Raw genomic sequence first — 18,529 nt, 5'->3', positions numbered from 1 at the left:
GGGGGGGGGGGGGATGCAAGCGTGTCGTGTATCATGATTACCGGGTGCGATGTAACTTTTGTCGCGGTTGTTCTAATTTCGAGACATTAATAACTTCTTTCTCGCGGTCGCCCGAGCACGGGAGCTAGATTTCACGTTAACCCCGTTTTCGGACACGTACACACCTGCGTCGGAGGAGCGCCCGTGGTACTCCGGTCGTCCTTGAAGAGACAAACGGCTATTTATTCAACGCCCGGCCGGAAGTTAATCCGCGAACCACCTCACTTTATTTCTCCTCGGCGCGTACCCTGTTTTTTAAAAGGGACTCCGCCGCGCGAGCATAAACACGCGCGACTAAGTGCGGAGCTACTCCCCTCCCCCCCCCACCGCGTTCCTCCTGACTTTATTAAAAAATTGCTTCGCGCTCTGTAGCCAGCTAGCTTGAATTTCACGAGTACGAGCGCGCGACTTTTGTACGCGGGTGTGCGGATACGTTTATTGGAACGTAGGGAACGTCGGCGGCGAACATTTTGCGGTGGTTATCAAGTTCCTGCGCATCTATCGCCATTTTTTCTTCCCTTTTTTCCTTTTTTATTAAATCCTGTCTTGCCGGAGATAACCGATTTAGATATTGAAGAGGAGACGGGCAGGCCTCGCTGGATGCCTGAAGAAATATCGAGTTTTTCATCTTATTCGAGATCTCAGAAAACATTCCGAAACTGAGCGATCTCTATGACTATTATCGTACTGTAATAACGTTCACTACACAGCGAAGATTTTCTTTTTTTATTTAATAAAATATGCGATTATAGTTGCGAGTATCGGATATTTCTTTCCTCAGTGTAGCTTCTTATCCATCATGCTCGATTAATCTCTTGATCTAACAAGGAAGATACGAAGTTTTTTGCGTGCAAAGAGGGGAGGGGGCGTTCGGGCGCTGCGCGGTGAATTTACCGGAAGATACGAATCTTCCAAATGACGCCGCGTGCCTCGCATTTATCCGCCATCAGCTCGCGCAAGTCTCACCATTTTTAAGCGGTGACCTCCTCCTTCCTCTTCCCTCCCCCGCTCCCCGCGCCGCCGCGAACGTCTGTGCGCGCAAGCCCGAGAGTCCACCTCATTTTTGTTTAAAAGTAATGCGGCGTCGTCCCGCCAGCTTTAGCCCGCTTTTTCTTTTAACAAAGAGAGAAACGTCAAGGAAAACTAATAGCGGCGGATAACGAGCCGAGGATTACCAAGGTTTAGCACGGCGACCGGACTGACGAGGTGGAGGGGGAGGAGGAAAATGGTATGTCGGATATATACGAAATATGATGGATCACTTCCGGAACGATGGCGCGTGCACGGTGCATCGCGTGCGCTTTATGCGATAACGTTGTCTTCGATAACGTTTGCGGCTGAGTGATAGTTAACGACGGATAAAGTATCTAACCCTAGGTCGAGAGAGAGTTTTCAGAGAGGGAGAGAGAGAGAGAGAGAGATGACACGCCGATCACTTACCGAGCTTCTATTTGCCCTGGTTTTTGCGCTTATCCGGATTCCCGTTACGATCCGGCAGCGTGTTTCTTCTCTCAACGTCGACGAGTAACGTCGCGAATTGAATCTCAGATCTGCGCGAATAGATGAAGAGAGCGGACTCGGTCTTCGCATTCCGATTACTTCAACGTCAACGTTACGCCCGTATTAATCGTCCATGCTTGAAACTCGTCCCGCGTGAGATACTCAGATTCGAATTTGGAGTTAGATTTGAGTTTTTTTTTTTTCTTATTCGAATCGCACAATATATGCGACATTGCATTTGTAAGCGCGCGGTTCAACCGAAAACACTCACATCTGTCTCTGAAGTCTCCGTTAACAGTTAGTTAGATGAAACTTGTTTCGAGTGAGTGATACTCATGTTTGAGTTCACAGCTGGATGTAAGTTTCCGAGTAGAATCGCGATTGCAGATACGCGTGTTGTTGAACTGAAATACTCAGATCTAGCTCCGAATACGAATCCAATTATCTCACGTGAGACGTTGATTTCAACGCGACGACGCGGGTTGATCGGGTGGGGGGTAAATCCAACTATCTCAACGGAGTTACGAATAACTACCTACTTAATCACAACAGTAACATTTTAGATCCACGAGCCCTGCATGCCTTTTTTCTCGCTTACCTCGTGCTATTTTAACTTCGATCTTCGCGTTAACGATCAATCTACCGCGATATCTCCAATTAACGGCGCGCGGACGGACTTTCGGCTGTCACAGGATCCGAGACGCGATGTTTCGCGTTTGACGTCATAATTCGATACGGCAAGGAAACACGAGTCTTGGAAGGAAAATGGCGATTTCCAATCCACCCAGCTCGTTATACCCGCCCACCGTCTCGGCAAAGCGGCGAAATTCGAGCGTGGTCGGCGGAGCGCCGCTTACCTTTAAGCAGTCGCAAATTGTCAGTGGTTCGGGTCCGCGCGTGGTCCGCCGTTAGAGAGCGAACGAGAGAGACGTATTTCGACGCGCTCACGTTGGAATTCGCTAACGAGGGAACGCGCGCGCGCGCACGGTCCTTTGATTGGCGTGAAACTCTTGGGTAACTCCTTTGTTTGTTAACACCGACACTAGCACACATCGCGTGCGTTCGCTCGCCAAAGTCGCTCGTAAGCGTTCGCAGTGCGATTAAGCAGCGAGCGAGGGAGGGTGGGAAATCTCGTGGGTCACGGAATGGAAACGATGCCACCCCGTTTTATTCCGAAGCGTGTTCGCCGCGCGTCTGGCTCGTTTTCGAGTTAATTGCGCGCCTAATATCCGTCGTAAACTCACATCGCGATACAATTTGCCGATAAATTGGAAAAAAATGCACCAAGGAATCTCTATTGTTATTTACAACTGTAGTCGCATGAGCGAGAGAATTAAAATCGGGAGAACTGGAGATCAAGAGATCAAGCGAGAACGCTTAACTGTCAAGTTTTCCTTAAATCCTAACGGTCATTTTCCCGACGAATTTACTATCAATCCTATTTTTTAATTAAGGGCGATCCTCGGGAGAATATCACCCACGCGTTAGATGATATTTCAATAATATTCATTCGATAAAATACATTCCCATCCCGCGAAATCTAATAATATTGAATATCCTGTGGTGAAAAAAAAAAGTTCAAATTAAATTTTGGAACACGCACGAGGGGAAAGCTCAAATTTCGAAGAATATCGGAGACCACAAAACGCAAATGGTAACGCTGACAAATTTATGCGGTGGAGAAATTGATGTAGTTTTGTTCGGTAAAATTGCCACGACGTCCGAGGGGGGAGGAAGCGAGCAGGAAATATGGACACGGAGAGTCGGATGGAAGGACGAGCATCGGTGGGGCGCGGAGACAGGAAAGGGGGCGATCGAGACGGAGGATCGAACGCGATTGAGCGGAGGCGAATGTCGCGTATTATTGAGCGCGGGACACATTATCCGGTAACACGCTCCGATGCATCCGGCGTTATCGGAAACTCGTTGCTCTGGCTCGTTGGTGCCGTATTTAACGGGGTGGCCGTGAATGAGTCTCGGTGGAAGCGTGCGTTGAGAAATGGCAGCCAACAATGTCGACGAGGATGATAACGACGTAACAATGACGACGACGACGGAGACGTAGGTAGGTAACCGACGGTTGTTCTTTGGCAAACGTACTAATGAGCAAAGCCGTGTAGCGAGTGTTTTGCGTTGGAGTATGCAAGTATGAGTTCGAATCTGTGTCTCTCTCTCTCTCTCTCTCTCTCTCCCTCCCTCTTTCTCTTTTTTGACGACAGACGACAAAACTGCTCTCTAACGCGCTGTTTTAATGCGTTTTTACACCCCATTGGGCTTGGCACGGAAGAAACGAATTTTGCTGGGACTGCAAATTGTTTGTTAATATAGTGACAACGAAAAAAGTTTGTTTGGACGGCAGAAAGATTTGTTAAGAATATTAATTGCTATTCGCCGGGTATATGAACTGCAAAATAATTTGGTTATACCGAATAAATTTGATTGCTGTCGCAACGACGTTTCGCTATAACAACAAAATTATTTCTTCCGTGTAACAAATCTCCCTCGTTACATTAACAATTTGCTTTTTTTCCAGCAAGACCTGTTTTCTCCGTGCGGAATGGAGATCTCTCAGCTTTGCCTTCGAGTCCGTCCAATCTTTCCGAGGGTAATTATAGTTTGTTTTATCTCATTTCAGTCTGTTTTGCTTTATTTGTACACTGAGAAAACGCGACATTAAAGCAAATATTTACTAAAGAGTATTGGAGTAATTATTTTACTTGAATTGAGTAAATAATTATCCCAATACTTCCTAGTAAGTACTTACTTGAATGTAGCGCCTTTTTCTTTCAGTGCGCCCTCCTTTTACAAAGTGGAATTACGCGTTAAATAAATGAATAATTAAATTCTCAGAAGCTTCCATAATATAACTCCACTTCACGTTCTGCCTTATTAACACGTTGACTGCCAACTACGAGATATCTCGTAGGTTGTTTACTTACCCAGGACGCCAACTACGAGTTATCTCGTCGCTTCATTACTTGATTAAATCAAATTGGCTTCTTAGACTAGAATCGTGAAAAGTTTTGTGGCAATCAACGTGTTAAGTTAATTAATACTAAATCCACCTCAAATTCGTAACATTGCGCGAAAAATACAGCCTCCGTGTCGACACCGCCGAAATTAATATCATCACATCCTCTTGTTGACGTAATATTATCACGCCCATCGACAACTCTCACAAGCCATTTCTTATTTTCGCCTCGCACAATCAGTTTCTAAAGCATTCATTCGTCTCACCCTAATTTTATATTTTACATTTATCGTCAGCAGCGCACACGAGGGTCCTATCGATCCAATTTCCAAACGAAAAAGAGAAAAAAACGACGAAACGGAGTTACTGAACGTTGATAATATCGTATGTCTCTGTTGCACGGCGTTTAAATCACCCGAAAAATGAGAACTCACGGGATTAACTTCTACCCCCCGGGAGGGGGAGAGTCGTATCGAAAAACGATACCGCGACCGATCGGGCTCGGGATCGAACTCGAGCGGCCGCGTCGCAGTGCATGAACAGATGAGCTGAATGATTAATGCACTCGGGAAAATACTTTCGGTGCGTGAGGCGAGGTATCGCCGTGCAGTTACGCTGCACGCGATGCACTCGGGCGCGCCATTAGGGCGCACGATTGATTGCATGTATTTGTAACTGCTCAAACGTTCCCCGCCGAATGATCAATCGTGCGACCCCTTCGACCGACCGACCGGTCGGATTCCAAAGTACTTCCCTCGCGACTCCCCCCTCCCGGCGCAGTCAATGATCTTGAGCAACGATGCGGAAGCCGCGGAACAGCCCGAAGGAGAATCCATGCGAGGGAATTTCGCGCGAGCCAGGAAGTTCCGCCTCCTTTTCCCCGGGAGGACGGGGGTAATAAATCCCCATCTCGGCGTGGCGTATCTACAAGAAGCCACTGAATGGCGCGACGGTTAACCCTTTCGGTCGCGCCGGAGCGCGATGACACGTGCACGGTCGGACGTTTAATAAAGGCCGCGACACTTTTACCGTTCGCTTCGACGAGAATTTGGCGTCCGATCGAAAGAATCCAAAACGAAGAAAAGGGGAAATAGGAGAAAGGGGAAAGAGTATTCTCGAGCCTTTGCCGCCATTTTCGTCGACGTCGACGGGATTCCGGGTGTGTTTTCGAAAAGATGAAAGCCGAGCTGCTCCCGAGGTGAGTCGGTGTTTTCTTTCCCGAGTTGTTAAGAACCGTCTATAATAGCTGTGAGGTATGCGATAAGACGTAAGCAGTGAGCTAATTGACCAGATAGGTGTGTGAACGGTGTTTCTCAACTTTGATCTGCAAAGCGACTTCAGCAGGAAACGATCGAAGATACTTGTTCGGGAAAATTCGCAGAATCGCAGAAATGAAAACGACTTTTTCTGAAGATAAGTAAACTACCGACTGCAAGTGCAAACATGCGTTCGACGTAAATTACCGGGCCATCAGTGAACCGACGGATCTTTCGGCGAGGAAACCTCATTGCCGGCAAATTCACGGACCCGCGAACGTCGAGGGCAACGTTGGAGGCGAACGACGGCGGTTAATAAGGAAGTCAGAATAACGTCTTAAAAATGCAAATGCGGAACGCGCGCGCAAATAATAAATAGCTGCCGAGAGTAAGAGAGACGGAGGGAGTGGGAGAAGAGGAGGAAGCACGCCGCAATGGATTTACGACGAGCGGCGTTGGATGAGAAGGAAAAGAGACGTGAAAGAGAGAGAGAAAGAGAGTGAGTGAGTGAGTGAGTGAGTGAGTGAGAGAGAGAGAGACGTCACAGAGAAAGGGAGAAAGCGGGGGAAAAATATAGGGAGCAAAAGCAGGAGTTATAAAAAAAGAATACGTATAGAGCGCGACGCGGAGATGGTGTGAGAGTAAGTGAGCGAAGGAGTAAATGGGCAAGTACTGAATGAATCGTATTATACCTCGGAAGTGCGGGAAGAGGAATAAAAAAAAAAAAAAGAGATACCATTCATTCCACATTACGAGGCTAAATAAGTGGACGCCTGAACGAATTAGTCGAACGGTAAATGGAAATAATTACGCGAGTCGACGCGAGGTACGGTATACACGGATAAGTGTCTGATAAAAAGAGACCAGCGAGGGAAGAGCACGTGCGTGCATCGTAATAAAATTTAATGTAATATCTGAAAATTTAGCGGATAAACTGAAGATGACTGCGAGAGAGAAACACAGACGTCGGGCTTCCGCGAAGCCGAAGGCGAAATAAGCGCGCGGTGCTTTGCTAAATTACCCGCAATCAGCGTTAGTTGCAATATATATTTGTAACCTGGAGAATGGAGAGAACGAAAGGATGAGAGAGAGAGAGAGAGAGAGAGAGATATAGGGGGAGGGGGAGTAGACGGAGGGGGGGAGATGATGAAAAGACGTTAGAAAAGGAAAAGCTGCGCCGCGTTTCCTTCGCGGGGGAAACCATTTCTCGGGTTCGTCGAGATACGAAGATGAAGGGGAGGAGGCAGGGGGGGGAGAAGCGTGGGAAGGAGGAACGGGAGAAGGAAAAAAGACAAGACGGATAGGAAACGGGAGAAAAACGGCGAAGGGTAGAGAAAGAGAAACTAGAGAGGTAGTTCGCTAGAAGCTTCCTGTTCCTCGCCGGAAGAAGGAAACGCCTTTCCCCCGTCCCTGTGCACCCCCTTCCCGGCCCACCCTGTGGCGCCTAACCATCCCTCGCGTATTGCCAGGATACTCGCCGCTTCGATCACGTTCAACGACAACGAGATATCTAAATCGCCGTCCCTTCGCCCAAGCGTAACTCCAGCGACGTGATTTACAATAACACCGACGTCGCCTTCGCGAATTCGTCGTTGTCCTCTCACCGATATAAAAGCAAACGCCCCTCAAGCGCGCATTCTACACCCTCGTGGGTAACGAGGGTATTCAGAATAAAGTATCCGCATAAAAGCAATAATTAACACGTTTACCGCCGCGACGACTTCCATTGATCGTACACAAAAGCGCCCAACTTACAGTTAAAACGTTAAAAGTACGCTATGCAAATATAGTTTGAGATACATCTTTCCACGTAGTTTCATCGGCTCTTTGCTGCGACTGTACGAACCAAATTTGTCATATGGAAATATTTTAAATATGTAACTTCATATATTAATTAAACTTTATATACATATGTAACTTGAGTTAATTATACTTTACATATGTATATGTAACTTAATAAGCCGGGTAATATCGTAGTATATGACGGGCCGTCAGCGAGCATCGCGGCATTCAACGTGTTATTAGAAGAATACACGCGCGCGAACGCGCCCGCACCGGGATATCTGATAATTAACCGCTCATCAGCAGGCGTAGCGCGTTCAACTGAATCGGAAAACTCCCGCCTCTCTTCTCTCTCTCTCTTCCAATCATTTCACGATTTTCCACGTACTGGTTATTGAGAAATTAACGGAAAAACATCGGAAATAACGGACTGCGAGCGCGCGGCGAGGCGGCAAACGGGACGCTGTAAGTACGATTCTGGGGACATGTCTCGAGTTTGTTTACATTCTCTACGTGANGGGGGGGGGGGGGAGGGGAAGAGACGTTGTTTACGCGGACAACAAATAACTCCTCCGAACGACGCTCCCCTTTTCTTTTTCGGAACAGCGCGACGTCCTCGCGAGTTTCACGCGCGCGGATCGCCCGCGATACTTTCAGCGATCGCCGCATTTTGCCGCAGGAATTTAAACGAACGCGACGGAAGGGCCTAACACACCCGAGGAATCGAATGAAATTCTCTTCAACGACGAGGGGAGAAACGCTCATGGACATTCGTGGACACGTGGCGGGACGTGTTTCAGCAAGCAAAAACCACAGGACTTATGTCTGTGTGCGTTGAAGAACCGAGCGTTCCTCGAGAGAGGCGCTGCGAAGAAGAGGATGTCATGCACGGAGAAGAGAGTTTGATTGAATTAACCTTGACGATGAACAAACCGAACGCGTCTCGCTCCGAAGATCACGGAACGTCTGGCTGGTGGGAACAGAATTTGCTTCAGAAGAAGCAGAAATTCCGTCTCCTCCGGCGTTCGGTCTGTTCGTCGTCGTCAGGTTAATTCAATTAAACCTTTTTCCCCTCGCGTTACCGCGGGCATTCTATCTCTGTCCAGTTTGACTGCCATTGGGGAAAGCTGGACGAAGATGGCACGCATGTAGGAGGAGAATAGAGCTGTTCGTCAATCTTGTCTTCAAGCCTCTCTCACAAGAAGGCGCAGCGTCTACAGCTACGTTCAGCGAAGGGCGGGAATTGCGATCGGTGTGTAAGAGTGTTGCCTAATTCGCATCAGTTACCTAAATCGTGCCTCTTTCGTTATTCTTTTCCCCGTAATTATTGAACATAAACGCGATCGTAACTCGAACGAATTACATTGTGTTTCGTAACCACGCTTTGAAAATGCTTTAAAACACATTTTTTGCGCTGAAAAATTACCCGGCCGCGATTTTGGCGACTCGTCCCTGTTCTTTTAGATCAGTCACATCCATCTCTCAAAAGTCGATCGTTGTCTTCGCCGAAGACCGCGGCCCGCGTGCAGAAGTCCGTAGTTAAAACGAACGAACGAAACGGGCCCGAACGAAACATCACCGTGGGTGAGCCGCGATTTCCGCGATAAGACGTATGACTGTATAAATTCAGCGCGACGGCTGGAACGAGCGGTAGTAGCGGTATCACGTGGAAGACACTTACCCGTGCAAGTGACCAGAAGACAAATCGCCAGCAGAGTTGCTCGCTTCCTCGGCAACCTGCAAGCATAGGAAGACGGCGGTGATAATCGATGGAGCTTCCGATTGGCCAATGGGAAGAGGCTGGGGATCGAACGAGATAACGCTCGAGAACGTTCGATTCGGCTATCGTCGCTACTCGCGATTACACAAATGAATCCGCGCATCAGCGCGCTTAATTAATTGTACGCTTGCGGTTACCGCTCGCAAGTCTCTCTCTCTCTCTCTCTCTCTCGCTCGAGACACGAACGGGAATTAACTCCTCCGGAGAGAGAATATTGTATATTAGTGCTGTCAATTTAGGCTATATCCGGATAACTGAGTGTTTATGGTTAATTTCAAATGACACAAATTATCGATTTCTCCAGCGATAACAAATAACGGAGAAACATATCGACAGACTCGCGCGAGAAGAAGACGATCTGCTGTTCCGGCAACATTTCTTTCCCCGCGCGTACGGTGAGAGAAAACTCTCTGGTGTTTGTAACTATGTAATCATCATAAGTGAAAGAATGAGGAACTCCAATTGTTTTTTTCTAGCATCACTGTTATGTCAGAATAATTTTACATACATGTTGCTACTACTGTTTTTGTGGTTAAAACTTTAAGAGTATAGTCGAAGCCGAAAATAACTGTAATTTCTCTCGATGTAACTATTTACTCGTTATTATTTTCTGATTACTGAGGTAATGTCAGTGAATAAATGGGTTAGGTTAGGTTCTAATTCTAATAGCCAGGTACCCCGGTAGTATCGATAAATATGTACACCCGGGTATCCGAGTAATCCCGAAAGCCCCGGGTACTCAAACACGCGGGTTATCACCGGGATATCGAAACGATCCGAATTATATAGTAGCAGCTATATTGAATCTGTAGTCTTCCTTTAAAATTCTCATCTATTTCATCATGTTTTCCAGCAGTGCGGGAATAGAGTGTCAGTTAAAATCTACCTCGCCAAGGGGCGCAGTAAATTGTTTAAATGGCCAAAATTCAAATGCGAAACGGGAGGGGAGATAAATTAAGATTATACGAAAAATACGGTGAATTTTCGATTTTTCCTCGGGAACGCATCGGCTTCTAAATTATTCTCGATTATTCCCCGCAGCGGGGTCAGCGAGGAGTGGCGTAATGTGATTTTTTGCGCATCGATAAATTAATGAGGTCGCGTGTTCGTGCATATTGTTTATTTAAATTATAGAAACTCGATGGACGGATAATCTAGTTTCATCAATTACCAGCAAAATTGCAATTAATATTACACCGCTGCCGGTTGACGATTCGCGCTCGAGATCGGGAATTTTGCGACACACGACTGTGCGCCTCACTTTTCCGCGGGCGAACTGCACGCGACCACCCTGTATTAATGGTTTTACGAGTGATACGAGATAAGCGAATCAACGGATAGATGAATAGATAACCACATTAAGCGGATTATATTGCACTGGAATATCTCGATTCGCGCGCGCGCATTCGATATAGCAGACATCGCCGGCCGTGCTCGCGAGATCGCTGATCAAAAATAAAATTTCCAACGAACAGACATTACGGTGACGAGACGGCGCCATCGCGCGAAATGTTCCGCGGCCGCGCTCGCTCGATTTTAAAACGGTGGCGCGCGCAATTTTTCATTCCATGCCATAAATATTGTCTGTTCGTAAACTGACAAAACTCGATTTCCCACAGACGGAATTACCACGCTTAACCGAACAAGCGAACGCGCTGTGACCTCGACCGTAAATTCGGCGGAAACTTTAATCAAATTGGGTCGAAACGGCGGATCCCGAAGACCGAGACTGCGGCCGAAATAAACGCGAAATCGCGGACACCATTGTAACATCTATATATGAACGATATCGCATCGGAAGAAACAAATTCTCGTTGCCAAATCGAGCTCTGACATCTGTTCAAGGAATAAGAAAGATCAAATGTAATAATAAATATCGAGGTGTGTAAATTTTCTTGAAAAAAAAAAAAAATACGACTTGAGATCCACATTATCGGTGTTACGATATATTTGTGTGTGCGCATATATTGCGCTCCAGCTGTTCTATTTCGCTGGTAAGATATGGAACTCGCGACAGAATAAGAAACAACGCCTAATAAATAACACGGAAATCAATAATATTGATAATACAATGGAACAACGATGTAACAGATACTTAATGAGAGATAAGCAACAATCTCCAAATGATATTATATATCACGTTAATGTCGTTTCCACTTTAACGTCGATTAAGAAACCATCAGCCTTGTAAAGGAAATTAAACGGAATTATCTGCAACGTTACCGGGGGGGGATTAATTCGTAACGATGACGGCGTCGCGATTGACGCGTCTGCAGAAATATTCACGCGTCACGCGCACGATTCGAACATTTGATAATTCGCTGCAAAACCAGCCGGTGTGTGTGTCTCTCTTTCTCTCACTGGCCCGTTCTTGTCCGTCAAGTTACATTTTTCCGCGATTTCCGCCTCCGAGATACATGCGTCGCCAGCACGGAATATCTCCGCCGCAGAATTGCAAGCGATAATCTTGCCAGCACGGTGGGTCGGTGCGCGATCGGCGGGTTGAGTGACATTCGCCATTTGGGTTGACCATAGGTATGTACATGTCTGTTACATAGAACCGCCGGTTACATAGGAACCATCGGCTCAATACGGGCCGCCTCGTGATGCGGCTGGTAAACAATCTTGGGTTAATTGGCGATATCGGACCGACGCGCCTCCGCGCGAGAATCGAGGAGGATCTCCGAGTTCTGCGTCGAGTACCGTCCAGTCGCGCTGAAGAAACAAGTCTTGATACTTGTAATTGTAATCGCGCAAGTGAAAGAGTTGAACGATCGAAGCGAAATGTAGAAAGTTTCTCTTGGAACATTGGGGAAATTTCGGGACTAATTTCACACGGATTGCTCTACTACTATGTTTAGAATTAAAACGAAGAGAAAAAAGTTAAAAGGTCAAGGGAAAATAAAGTCGACGCCGAAAATGACTATAATTTCAGTTGGAGCTTTTTTCAACGTGACATCGTCTGAGAATCCCAATGTTCCGCACAAAGGGAATTTTGCTTATTTCGCAAAATATTATCACACACTTCATGAAACTGCTCTCACGAGCTACGGGAAAAGACGGTGAGCTTGTTTTTATACAGTCGAGTTGCTGCGAGGTAATTTTGCAAAAATCCAGCGAAAGTAACGCGCGGAGCAACCAGCGGTGTGGATTGTGCGCGCATAGACGATCCGCCCTGACGAGTTGCCGCGAGGAAAATGACTACAGCGCTCCGAAAGGTTCCGTGTAGCGAGGAAGACGAGAACATGGCTGTTTACATATGAATAAGTCTAGGTCGAGATAAGAGGTCACGCAAGAGAGGAATAAGACAGAGACGAGGAAATTTATACAGGACAGGTATAAAAATACATCATTTTTCTGGAAAAATCTGGAAAGACCGTTGTGTGAAAGGTACCTTTAAGACCGTCAAATTTTTCTCGATTTCTGCTGCGTCCTTCCAAAACATATCCTCACCCGGAGACATGAAAGCTGATTTTTTGTTTCATACGAATATTTTACCTTCCGAACCTTCCGAACGATTGAACGTTCGTTAAAAAATACGTGTCTCTCATTTTGACGCAAATCACCGGACGAAGCGCGTGAAAACCGAGGGGCTACCGTGGGGATCCCTTCGCGAGCGGAGACCCACGGGATATCAAGCGCATTGAAATATGCACGTCGTATTGTCGCACGTGCGAGATATCGCCTTCGAGCACTCGGCCGGCCCTCAATTACGACGATAGCGGGTTCGAGCGGGCATTGCTCGCGCTAATCGCCGGGGGAAATTAATTTCAGCCGTTCGCACGGTCATCTTAACCGCTTTGATGGCGTCGCATTAAATCGGGTAGATACCCCGTTAAACGGGGCGATTCGCGTTTTACGACGACGTCACGTGTGCACCGTGACTGGCGTGCACCACGTGGGGAGGAGTGTCACGACGCGCGTCGCGAATGCACGTGAATCCGCGCTAATCGCCGGTGATGAACGACGCGGGTGATCTCGTATCGCGCGCGATCATATTTTTTTCCCCCGTTAATAGTTTCGATCGTTTCATCGGCGTTATATCGGCGGTTCCCGCCGCCGACGATTCGCGCACGCGCCCCCATTATCTGCCGCGCGGAGTTAACAGAGATAACATTTGCACCGGGATACACCGTGTGACACACGGAGTGACGTTTCCATTACCCGCTACATGCACCGCGTCGGCACTCACTCCGGTTCGGAGTGCGACGACGACAACGGCGCGCGCCCCGACGTGAAATAAGATACACATCGGAAGATAGATCACACGGCGCAAGAAACGCGTGTAAATAAAAATGGCGTCCCGCTTCTTTCCCCTCCCCCCCCCGTCGGCGACAAGTGACTCGCGACAATCTCGACGGGTTTTGCGCGCGAGGCGTCCGAATTTAAGCGCGACACCCCGTCGCGTGCGGGTGAAGAAGCGGCGCCGTCTGAACGGAAAAGTTTCCCCTCACCGTTTCCCGCGCGGCGGGCTTTGTTGCTGAGATATTAATTAAGAGAGACCGGCGAACGGTGTCTCGCAGAGCCGCTGACTCGCCGATCTTCTTTAATTAATATCCCGATAATTATCGTGGATTATTAAACGAGGACTTTCTCGTTCCGTCCGAGTCTCCAATTATTTAACGTTAGCGCCCCTTGGATCGAATATTCTACATACATTTTTACAGGGATATTTTAAGAAAAAAAAAATTGCTACTAAAAAATTATGTTGCCCGGCAGGATATACTTGACTGGCAGTCTATTCTTGCACCGCCGGAAAATAAGGTGAAATTGTACGATGAACTTGTGTGAAGAGAAGGTATTATAATATTTTCCCTCCGTTTATGCAAATACAATCGATGCCGTGCCGTGATAAAATGTAATCTGCAAATTCGCCATATCTGTCGCGCAACTCGCAGAGCGATCGTTATATTTGATCGTTAATACACGCTAAGTGTCTATGCACAGCGCAAATGCGCACAAATGCAGTGGAATTGTTAATAACGTGGTAATTTAATCGCCTAATCGTGATTCGATTCGGTGCGTCACGCGCGCGGATACTGAAGTAATAATAAATTCGCGGCTTTAACAGCATCAACTCGACATTACGGGTACGTAAGCATTATTATAGTAAGGTAGAATCGAGAGCTCTCCAATCCCCCGGGATTCCCCTTCTTCCTTTGTTTTTCTCATCGGGTTCTCCACCGAGAAGACGCGAAATATGTCGATGTTATCTCCCAGCAATTTGATTATGAATAATTTGAATAAAATGCAAGGTAATTTAAGTAAATATCCGTAACGTGATGGAAATTTCTCGTGATTTTCCCGAAAACATACAATATAAATTATTTGTTAGCAAATAATATCAGTTTGCTTTTATGGAATCACACGGGGAGGGAGGGAGAGAGAATCTATTTGCTTTTTATACCAATTTTTTGTTAAATCCAATAAAGTAAAATGGAATTAAAAAGCCAAAGTCAATCACATACGTAGAATATAATAAAATAGCATGAAAATATAATAGGATGAAAGAATGAAATGTGAAAGCAAATTTAAACATTTCGAATGTTTATAAATACAAAGTATAGATATATTCCAAATATTTCGTACACCGGGGAGGAAAATATTTAGCGTTTATAACTATATGTGTAATCGTCATTGAACGAAAAAAAATATAGCCGGGAGAATCATGTTTCCACTAAGCCTTACCGCGTCAATGATAATAACCTCGCGTACGCACGTCCTGGTTAAAACCGCAGAAATGATACAGCCGATGCTGAAAATAACGGTAATTTCTCTCGGCGCGTACGCCCCGTTCGATTCTACCGTAAAATGGAATCCGAAACAAATTTTTGACGAGCCGAACGGGATCTCCATTTGGTTTGCCGCGCGAGAATCGCGCGATTGAAACGTTACGCATTTAAAGCCCGATTCCGCGCGGATTTCCCCGAGGCAGAGTTCACAGTTTTCCGGGCGAATCCGGGCTGGATCAGAAGTAACGAAATGTTCTGTCCGGGGCGGTCCGTCATTGTCCCGTCGTGAGCGATGAGCCTCTCTCAACGGTAAGCCGCGAAATCACACGAGCCGGATCTCGCGTCGTGAAATTACGCGTGCGGCCACGCATTCTGCTTCGCTTTGATGGAAAGCGCGCGGCGGTCGAGTCTGCAAATGGCCGCCGCGCGTTAATCGGCCGACGCGACACATCGCGGCTCTGCATTAGCACCGTCGTGCGCGAAGCGTTCGTTTCTGCCGCGAGTGGCATTAAAGCCGCGCGTAATTCGCCCCGTGTGCGCTTTCACGCGGCGAATGTACACCCGATTACGAAGCATCAGGTTAGCGTCAGGAAATCACGTCGTGCTTGTCGAGATAACGTTGAAAATTCTCATCAGCCGACGATACTGGCGAGCCTTGCGAAGGAAATCGGCAACTTCGACTTGCTGCTTTCCGTGAGACCAGGTTCCCGATTTCTCCTTTTCGGCCATTTATAAACGAACGAGAAGAACAAAATCACCGGTGCGTCCATTTTCCGTACATGTGTGTTTCTCCTCCGCTGATCGTTTCGTCCGGGCGAGTCGCCGGTCGCGTCGCCGGAGAAAAGTCCGCGAAGAAGGAAACTCGCGGAATCGTCGAGCGCCGAACGGCCGAAGGCGAAGTTAACCGAATTGATCGCATCAACTATTAACGTTTCGACCGTCCAAGTACGGCAAACTGCATTAATGGCGGTGGAAGAGAGATAAGACAGCCGCGCGCGCAGCAGTGTTACCGCGCGTAGGGTTATCGAAGCCGATCGGAAATTATGCAAACCCGCGCGAGAACTAAAGTTAACACGTCAAGCTCGGCTTCGCGTACGCCACACCGCGACGTCCCGATGATGCATTACCTCTGACAGACCGGAATTCGATAGCTCCGGGTTAATGAGATAACTTGCGCTCTCACTCGGGCGCGCATCTTCGTAGATGCGAATACCTTCGCCCTTCGTCCTCTACGAGTGAATAGCACCGAAGCATGACGAAATATTACATAAGCGTGCTGCCGTAGCGCGAATACGCTTACGTGCGCGTATCTCTCGCGGAGGAAAACTCATCAGAGATACTTATCTCTGTTAAGTTTGACGAAAATGCACGGAACGTAATTTCGGCGGGCCTTCAAGCGCGCGCGGGGATCCCGATAACGCTCCCGCTGCAGTCTCTCTCGATTAAGGTAACTTGCCAACCCTCTCGCAAGTGTCTCGAATTGAAAGGGAAAATATCGAGCGAAAAAGAGAGGACAATGTGTGGGGAAATAAAAAAAATATCTGTCGGTACGAAACAATGTGTCGAAAAAAAATGTTTCTACCGCGGTGGGACAAATTAAAAAAATGGTAGAACAAAGTACGCCTGTTATTTAAACTTGTGTATTTCCCGCGAAAGAGATAATGTCAGGGTGTTGCGCGTCGGGTGGAATTAATTTCTGCAAAAACAGCGATACCTCGAACAGCGCGACAACTGGAAATAAAACAATTGTGTTGTGAAAGCGGTGTTTTTTTTCACCACGCGGACACCGACACTCGTAAATATACCGAACATTACGGTCCGCTTCGAGGCTTCCTCGGTGACGAAAAATTTCGGAAAAGTGGGTAATTAATAAACTATACTCGAAAGCACACGCAAAATACACGATATTTTTCTAAAACATTTTTTCCCACGCATCGTTATCATTTTCACAGTTTTGTTCGGGAGGAGGGACATCTATGCACTTGACGCTTTATCAAACTAACAAACAGAAAGAGAGGGAGAGAGAGAGAGAGAGAGGAAGAGAATACAGGATATACTAATACAAAAGTCCACGGACGCGCGTTGTCCTGGTGGACATTAATAATTTACACAATCAACGCCGGGCCTTATTAAACACGTCAGTGAAACAGAGAAAGTTACTAACAATACAACGTTGTCCAGACAAGACAACGGCGACGCATCGAGGAGNGGGGGGGGGGGGGGGGTGCGAGAGAGGCGAGACTCGGCACACCGACGTCGCTCTGTGGATAAGTTAATTAAGGAGCGACAAATTACAGAGTACCCGTCGCCGGCGAAAGGAATATATGAATTTCCGAGTTGCGCTTCTCTGTATTCTTAATTTAATCTGTTTGACGCGACGACGCCTCGGCAGGTGCCCGGCTGTGAGATGAAAGCGTCCTCGAGCGCCAGGAATCCGGACGCATGCCGACAACGTTTCTAACGAGGAGGCGACGGTTCTCGAGACTTCCAGCCGGCGGTTCTACGACTTACGAGTAGCGTCGCAACCGGAGGAAGGAACCACCGTATCGTACCGAAAGTAACGAAGGTGTTGAGTGCATTATTACCCATCGACAACACGTAGTAGCTGCGATGTGTACGGAGATAAGGAGCAGAAGGAGCGGGAGGACGCGGAGGGAATCATTTCGAAACAATACTGTTTTCAACGGGAATAAATTCGAGAGGGGGAGAAGGGGGGGAGGGGTTTGACCGCAATTTACCGTCGCGCGCGCGTGAATCCACCTGAGTAATGAAAGCTCGCGTTACTTGGGCAGCTCTAACGCCACGTAATACGGTGTGCGCGAGCGCGGTACACACAATCTACGTTGGAACTTTATTAAAGCTGTCAGTTTCCCGTAGTAAACTAACTTAGGCCACGGCGGCGCCTCTGTTTGCCGCAACGGCGGCGGCGGCATCGATAAGTAAACGGAGTAGTCCGTAGGGCACTCTCATGGCCGTTGCATAAGCACCGACGATGGTGTTTAATGTCGACTAATTGGTGCACACGCTCGTTTCCCGACCACCGCGTGTCCCGACACCATCACCGGGGTCTAGATCGCCTGTCAATTACGACGCGGTCAATAATATACGATGCCCACGGTTTTTGAACGCGACGGAAAAATGCCGGGGGGGGGGGGGGNGGGGGGGGGGGGGGGGGGGTTAGGCCGCGAGCCGTATAGAAATTTCCTGAGGAATGGAGAATCCCGGAATGCCGAAATTCGATGCCCGAGACAAGAGTTATCCCGGGCGTGGTTGGTGACAGTCGCACGCAGCACGAGCGAGCTAATTAACATCGCGGAAGAGAGGCTTCGTCCCATGTTTGGGGTAAGAATGTGATTTCCAATTGGATCATCGCAGTGGGATCACCTATTCCGCGACACAACTTTCGACATTCCAATCAGACTCTACATTACATTTGAGAAAATCACGGGAAATTTCTACGCGGGATGAC

The 18,529-nt window shown here is 47.6% G+C and overlaps 1 protein-coding gene across 3 annotated transcripts in view; it reads right to left on the bottom strand.

The window, feature by feature from the left end:
* LOC106746836 (cadherin-87A) overlaps positions 1–18,529 on the bottom strand; it is a 223,162-nt gene that overhangs the window by 89,340 nt on the left and 115,293 nt on the right. For all 3 annotated transcript variants that reach the window (XM_014623909.1, XM_014623928.1, XM_014623918.1), the window contains one exon: positions 9,230–9,285. In XM_014623909.1, the coding sequence (XP_014479395.1) occupies positions 9,230–9,285 (56 nt within the window). The remainder of the gene's footprint in view (positions 1–9,229; positions 9,286–18,529) is intronic.

This window comes from Dinoponera quadriceps, unplaced genomic scaffold (assembly GCF_001313825.1).
Source record: "Dinoponera quadriceps isolate SergipeBrazil2010 unplaced genomic scaffold, ASM131382v1 scaffold192, whole genome shotgun sequence".
Classification (NCBI taxonomy): Eukaryota; Metazoa; Arthropoda; class Insecta; order Hymenoptera; family Formicidae; genus Dinoponera; species Dinoponera quadriceps.
The sequence above is the reverse complement of the archived record's forward strand: the minus strand, read 5'-3'. Positions and strand labels throughout refer to the sequence as shown.